Here is a 7,847-nt window from a genome sequence, read left to right as displayed (position 1 = left end):
GTGCTGAACCGTACAGCTGATCTTTGGACCGAATCTACTGCCCTTGCTAACTCGATCTCTATAGGAAGATGGATGCTGCAACCTTGAATCGAGGTCTCCATTTCTCCAACGCAACCCGCCGGGAGCCCGAAGGACCCGACTTAGGTTGTCTGACAAAGAGAGAGTACCTGAGACAAGATCGACTTCCGCTGGAAGGTATGCGCTTCCGCAGGATACGGAAGCTCCACACCTTCCAGCGAAGAACCATGTTCCCTCGACCGAGCTACCAAAGGAAGGCGATTAGATCTTTCGGACCAACTGGACGGCCGATCACATGTTTCCTTCAATGAAACAATGATGATCGAAGCAGGGAACGAGGGAGCGAAAGGAGAAGAAGCTACTTGTTTATTAATTACTTGGCATGTAACGAAGACGCGTACAATGAAGTCGGCGACGCTTAAATCTAGATAATCATACCAAGTAATTATTTGGTTTAATATGGGGACGAAACTAAAATAGTGAGAGACGCGACGCGACGCGGTGCTGAACCGTACAGCTGATCTTTGGACCGAATCTACTGCCCTTGCTAACTCGATCTCTATAGGAAGATGGATGCTGCAACCTTGAATCGAGGTCTCCATTTCTCCAACGCAACCCGCCGGGAGCCCGAAGGACCCGACTTAGGTTGTCTGACAAAGAGAGAGTACCTGAGACAAGATCGACTTCCGCTGGAAGGTATGCGCTTCCGCAGGATACGGAAGCTCCACACCTTCCACCGAAGAACCATATTCCCTCGACCGAGCTACCAAAGGAAGGCGATTAGATCTTTCGGACCAACTGGACGGCCGATCACATGTTTCCTTCAATGAAACAATGATGATCGAAGCAGAGAACGAGGGAACGAAAGGAGAAGTAGCTACTTGTTTATTAATTACTTGGCATGTAACGAAGACGCGTACAATGAAGTCGGCGACGCTTAAATCTAGATAATCATACCAAGTAATTATTTGGTTTAATATGGGGACGAAGCTAAATAGTGAGAGACGCGACGCGACGCGATGCTGAACCGTACAGCTGATCTTTGGACCGAATCTACTGCCCTTGCTAACTCGATCTCTATAGGAAGATGGATGCTGCAACCTTGAATCGAGGTCTCCATTTCTCCAACGCAACCCGCCGGGAGCCCGAAGGACCCGACTTAGGTTGTCTGACAAAGAGAGAGTACCTGAGACAAGATCGACTTCCGCTGGAAGGTATGCGCTTCCGCGGGATACGGAAGCTCCACACCTTCTAGCGAAGAACCATGTTCCCTCGACCGAGCTACCAAAGGAAGGCGATTAGATCTTTCGGACCAACTGGACGGCCGATCACATGTTTCCTTCAATGAAACAATGATGATCGAAGCAGAGACCGAGGGAACGAAAGGAGAAGAAGCTACTTGTTTATTAATTACTTGGCATGTAACGAAGACACGTACAATAGTCGTCGATGCTTAAGTCTAGTTTAATTGTACCAAGCAATTGTTTTGTTTAAATAGAGGGGTGAAGCTAAATTCTGGGAGACGCGACGCGATGCTGAACCGTGCAGCAGATCTTCGGATCGAATCGACACTGGCCTTGGTAGATTGATTTCTATTTCTAGAAATCGATCCATCATGGACAGGCGACTAGATTCTTCGGACAAACTGAACGGCCGATCACATATTTCGTTCTACGAAACAGCGGTGATCGAAGCGAGAAACGAGGGAACGAATGAACGAGAAGCTAGTTGTTAAACAATTGCGTGGCACATTCGCGGATACGCTAGAGACTTAAAATTAACGTCGAAATTTTAGCTAGCAGATTCGGAACTAAAATTGAGAAGATAGGAGAAAACGAGACTCCTATTTTCTAAATTAGTGGTACCAAGCAATTATCTCTTTTAAGAAGGGATGAAGCTAAATCGTGGGATACGCGACGCGACGCGATGCTAAACCATGCAGCTGATCTTAGGATCGAATCTACTGCCCTTGATATCTCGAGCTACCAAGGGAAGGCGATTGTATCTTTTGGACCAACTACACGGCCGATCACTTGCTTTCTACATTAAAGCAGTGGTGATCGAAACGGGAAACGAGAGGACGAGAGAAAGTGAAGCTACATGGTCAATAATTACTTGGTAGGGCGCGGCAACACGGACAATAGAGAAATCTTCGACGTTAATTTTAATATTCGCGACGAAGCTTAAGACTAATGTACTTGGAATTAAAGGTCCCTCGGTGGATGAATCCCTCGATGATTGAATTCCTCGATGATTGAATCCCTTGGCGGTTGAATCCCTCGGCGGTTGTAGCGTCCTCCCTCGATGTCCTTGGAATTGATCTACAATAGATCTGACCTGAAACAAAAACTGCTACTTGTGTTAGTATCATATTAAGGAAAATTTAATAAACCCTAACCAATCCATCTGTGACTCGACAAATGGAGAAATAATTTGTTCAGCTGATGTATCGAACAATCTAAGAAATTCTGAAATATTCCTACATAGAATACACAAAATATTAATATATAAAACAATGTCAGTCAAAATATATTAAATACACTCAGTAAAAACGACAGAACAATTTCACAAATAAAGTCAAAATAAAAATTCAGACTAATTGACAGACGATGCTGATGAACTTAGCTGACCAGTAAAAATATTATACGAAATGAGAAACATCTTACCAAGAAAGATTCAACTAATACCACAAGTAGTAAAATCGACAAAACAACTTCGCAAACAAAATCGAAATAAAAATTCAGAGTAATTGACAAAGACAGATACGGGTTCAGGAAAGAATTGGAAACAGAAACAGTAAACGATCGAAGGAAATACCCCATAGAGAATCATTTTCTTTCAGAGCCCTATATGGTCAACGTAACGTAACAATTGCCGAAATAATAGAAGAACCAGTTAATAGAATATCTCATTGTACGTTGAAATGGTGGAAATATTCATAGTAACGAAACGGAAACCGATAAATTCAACAAACCCAATTTTTCATCAAACGGTAGTCAAAAATAAACGAGCAAGCTTCAAATCAGAAAAATAAGAGAGAGAGGGGATATTTAAACAAGACTCACCACTGGTCAACAACTGATCAGTATCGGTCATCATATGCTCACCACTGGTCAGCTGGTCAGCACTGGTCGGTAGTGGTCAGTAGTGGTCAGCCCTGGTCAGCCCTGGTCAGCTCTGGTCCCCCTGGTCCCCCTGGTCCCCCTGGTCGCCACTGGTCAGCCTAGGATGATCCCGGGATACCCACCGAGCCAGGAAGTCCGCCACCCTTGGACCCCCCCGCGAGAATGAGCCATGTAAGTCTCCGCATGAGCCTTTAATGTAGTGACGGCGGAGTGGGGAGAGCACAGCGTGTGTCAGCCATCTTTACGCGTCCGATGGACAAATTATTTCGCGAAAAATTATTATTTACGCATACTGATGGGCCCTTTCATTATTCATATACCACATATTGTTAAGAATTGTTTAAACTATTGCGTTGGAATGTTAAACAATGCTAAGTTTTATTTATAATTGTTTAATTCACACCATCGTCAAGTACGTACTCTGTATGGAGTTTCCATGCAGCGATTGGTATTCTTGTAAAAAATTATTTTAATATTTGTTAAGATTCGTAATACTTAACGGTAGTCATTCCTCGTTACGAGACGTATTAAAGATTCGATATCGACAGATTTATTAGAGTAATAGCTATCGTCATATTAAGATATTTACTTCATAATAAGTTGATTAAGATCTGTTAACATAAGGTAGTATAAGTTGTAACAGAACATCGTGCTGTTAACTAAATATTGAATAGTTCTGTAGACGAAGTATTTTACTCCAACTGAACTTTCTTTGGGATTTGGTAATAAGCTGAGATCGAATGTAATTCTGTTAATTATTTACGTATTAGTATTTTTATTGTTTCAAACATTGCTGGTCCATTTACACGAGTTAATTTGTTATTAAATTGTTACATTAAGAAGAAGAATAGTTTATACAAAAACAGTTGTCTTTATTCATTCACATCGTTAATTCGTATTTACATTATACGTACAAACGTAATTCATAGAAGTAGAGATTACTTCAATTAATTCGCAAATTTCTACAACCATTTTATTTTTCCACAAAATCTGTTTTGAAGTCATAATCGTCGGAAGTCGTGATACTAAACTCGCTAAGTTGTCCTGACAAATGAACAGCCAGCTTTTCTATAAAATTTAGTTAATCGTCAGTAATAGAAATCACACTTTTTAAAATGAAATAACTTTACAAGTAAATACACACCACTTCTGGCTTGGGCCCTCTTTTCTTTTTTAAATTGTAGTTTCTTAAGTTTGTTTAGTTTCTGATTGCCTTCGATTTCGAAAAGCGGGTCCACCTTTTTCTTTCTCGACTCGTCCATATTTTTCCTTTTATTTTCAATTTTTTTATTCAACTTTTTCTGTACTTTAATTTCCTGTAAATTTTTATATTCACTCGTGATTACCGAATTAAGAAAATTATTTTTCAAATATGTGTTAATTTTGACTTACTGCTTCCTTCTGGATCTCTAATTCCATTGCAGATGTAACTGGACCAGAACTTTCGATCAATAGAGAATTAACAGTCTGCTTATTCGCGATTTGTTCCTCGAAGGTATCTAGCATCATTTTTTCTTCTGTAGCAAAACTGTCGATATCGAATTCCTTATTCATTTGGCTCACAATTTCCGCGGATATATGACAAGTTGGTTCTTCGGGTGGTACCGTGTAGTATCTATAAGAACGACGGATATATTTAAATATCTTAAAGCTAGCGAAGCGTAGTGCACCATAAATACCTGATTTTTCCGGAATTCCAATCCTCGAGGATGCTACGAGCTGCCGCCACAGCATCGGGTATACCTCCTTTTTTAAACTTTCCCATTCTAGTAGCTTTTAAAGCAAAGAATTCATCGGGAGTCGAAAAATCTGGCACGTCGTACAATTCCATAATTTGTGGTTTGGAAACTCTCTTCAAAATCGCGGTTGCCGGCGTATACGGGTCTCTTAGTGACTGTATTTTTACCGCGTTTTTTAAAGCAAAGGACGATTCGTCAGGTTTCTCTCCCGGAGAATGATTAGCAAAAACTATTCCTGGAGAGTCCAGCAACTTTATTTTTGAATCCAGTTGTACTGCCTGCATAGCTTTCGTTATTCCTATTGACGCGGAATTAATCAATGTAAAGAAGGAACTTAATATACACCCGGATTTAAAGATGAATATTATTACGTACCTGGAGTATTTCCTACATTACAAGCTTTGCTACGTTTCAACGAATTAATTACACTAGATTTTCCGACGTTCGGAAGTCCAACAACCCCCACTCTAATACTAGTTTTAACATTCCCGGCATTTCGGCAATAATTCGCGAGCAGTGACAAGAGTAATTCTGCACCAAAGCAAGTGCCACCCTGTATCATAGTTTCCGTTTTTTTCCCTAATTTTCTCCTACCTAACTTTTTCGACTGAATTTGAGTAGATGATTTAAATGCAACAGCTGGCAAACTAATACGCAAATACTTCAACCATTGGTCTAAGTTTTGCCTAGGTATTAAATCAGCCTTATTTAGAACAATAACTAATCGTTTATTTCCCTTTGCAGATTGCACTGCTTCTTCAACCTATAATATGCACAAGTTGTTTACCGTAGTTATTTATAATATATATTTTATTTTACCTGTTTACATCTGGTTCCCAAAGGATCTCTAGCATCTACAACTTCAAGAATGACATCGGCTGCATCTAAAACCTTCTTGAATTCTTTGTAGTATGCTTTTAGAGAATTTTCTTCCTTAGACAAAACATCTTTTATTTTTTCATGTACTGTATCCATTTTTGTCTCATTATGTTCTGCTTGCTTATGTTCTGCTGCTGAAACTAAACCTTGTAGACCAGTTTTGGCCAGTTCCTCTTTCTTTCTTTGACGTGCAGCTTCACGTAATTTTTCTTTTTCTTCTTCGTGTTGCTTCTTCATAGCTTCTACTTCCTTTAATATATCTTCTTTAAAAGGACATTGATTTGGAACTTCAATCACCTTTGGTTTCTCTATAAAATTTAAAGGAATGTTTATATTGTTCCGAGTAACCGTAAGTGCGGATAATTGTTTATTAACGAAGATATAATATTTACTTTTAGGATGTTTCTTGGCTTCTTTCCTCAATTTTCGATTGTGTTCACGGACTTTTTTCTCTATTTTATATCTCTTCCGAGCTGGCATCCGCTTACTTTGTTTTTCTGGAATAATTAGAACAATAAATAATGTAGAGTATGCACGTAAATACAAAAATCTCATATGATGGAAACAATTTGGAATAAACATAACCTATACGTATGGATTAAATTAAAATAACATAATTGTAGGACTTACTTAAACAAAATTTCGCCATTTTTGTAAGTTTCGTATACTAATTCGTAACACTTATGTACAATGAATACTAATGTATTATAAAGCTAATAAAATACAGTTTAAATTATCACGTGTACAGCAGTGTGTTCGTGAAAAGAAGTTAGGTTAGGAATCAATACAATCAGTGTGACAAACGTAAGAACATGCACGGTGTATAGAGAATTCAGGGCATGCAAAAAATTGAGTGATTTTAATTTAATTTCATGGAAACACTAATTTTTCTACTTTTCCTAAATTGTAATTATAATGAAGCATTGCTAATTAATAGAAAAAATCCATTTTACATTGCGGGCAAGTGTATTAAAAATGTAACAATTTAAACAATGAAGATATGTGAACAGGACCGTGAAGAGACAGGTATAAAAAGGGTGGGTGCCTTAGGCGTCATATAATTTTTGAATTGACAAGATCGCTAGGAAATGGAAGATAAATCAGCCACTGTATCGTTGACATTGCTTCAACGTCGCGTAGAAATTTCAATACTTTTACGGGAAACTGAAATTTGTTGAAAGACAGTGAAAGGTATACTTGTATGCATATGAGAATTCTCACACTTTCATTCCGCCTGGCAAAAAAGTAGTTGTTTAGCAGCCCAGAGACGAGATCGTGGTAGTAAGGTCGGACTGGAAATTCTCATAAATTATTTCGTGCTGTGAAATCGCTGTTTCGTAGATTTTCATTGAACAAGTGATACAGTTTCTCTACACTTATTCTCACGATGTTACTTTCATAATATCATTGTTCTCATATTGAATTAAATGAAATACCATTCACACTCGAACCAAGGAATGTTATATTTTTCATTCATCGTAACGCAAGAAGATTTTTTGTCTTATAATAAGTAAACAAAATTCTTAGTTACTAAATTTAAAGTTTTACGGTGTTCTTTTTAGATCATCTATAATCTTATCGCTTTGGTACGTGTGCGAGTGTTCACGCTATATTCGTAAAATGACCTTGAATGACCTCATCTAATGCAGGTCATTGTTTTCGTCTTTTCGAGAGTTACAATGTTAAGTAAAACAAGTAGGAGAATCTATTTAAAACTTGAAGGCTACGTTTCCAACATTCGAAACACCTATGCCCCGGTAAAAGAAGTTCTTTACGTGAAGTTTAATGTTCCTCCAGAACGTTAACTTTCATCCGAAATAGTTTTAGTTGTCGCTAATAATTTCGATGATATTCGCGTGGGTAAATGAAAATAAAGGGCATCCGTTACAAGCGTGTTAGCTAATAAAAAAAGAATTTTAAACGCAGGTATTCCGCATTTTAATATAGAACATAGCAATTTCCACGTTCGAAAGAGTGCTTTTCTGCATCCGATTCATTAACAGAAGGTCGGTGGTGGGGGTAAGCTGGGAACGTCGGGTATCGCCGGTAGACGGCGTGCGTCGGACCAGTTCATTTCTGTAATGGC

At 38.7% G+C, this 7,847-nt stretch overlaps 1 protein-coding gene across 1 annotated transcript; it reads right to left on the bottom strand.

The window, feature by feature from the left end:
• Window positions 1-3,994: 3,994 nt before the first annotated feature.
• Window positions 3,995-6,541, bottom strand: Ns1 (Nucleostemin 1). The gene is made up of 8 exons (XM_076784412.1): window positions 6,392-6,541; window positions 6,154-6,258; window positions 5,702-6,069; window positions 5,258-5,645; window positions 4,823-5,180; window positions 4,536-4,758; window positions 4,288-4,459; window positions 3,995-4,211 (listed from the first exon to the last, which is right to left on the bottom strand). Exons 1-8 carry the CDS (start codon window positions 6,408-6,410, stop codon window positions 4,117-4,119), a joined length of 1,728 nt encoding a protein of 575 aa, XP_076640527.1. The 5' UTR covers window positions 6,411-6,541; the 3' UTR covers window positions 3,995-4,116.
• Between the last annotated feature and the right edge of the window lie 1,306 nt (window positions 6,542-7,847).

Source organism: Colletes latitarsis, chromosome 3 (assembly GCF_051014445.1).
Source record: "Colletes latitarsis isolate SP2378_abdomen chromosome 3, iyColLati1, whole genome shotgun sequence".
Taxonomy (NCBI): domain Eukaryota; kingdom Metazoa; phylum Arthropoda; class Insecta; order Hymenoptera; family Colletidae; genus Colletes; species Colletes latitarsis.
The sequence above is the reverse complement of the archived record's forward strand: the minus strand, read 5'-3'. Positions and strand labels throughout refer to the sequence as shown.

Bases quoted from the DNA above. Each gene is read 5' to 3' on its own strand.
- Ns1 (XM_076784412.1), bottom strand. The intron at 5,646-5,701 runs GTAAAATAAAAT...TGCATATTATAG, and splicing joins TGGGAACCAGATGTAAACAG to GTTGAAGAAGCAGTGCAATC. The intron at 4,759-4,822 runs GTATTTATGGTG...TCGTTCTTATAG, and splicing joins TGGAATTCCGGAAAAATCAG to ATACTACACGGTACCACCCG.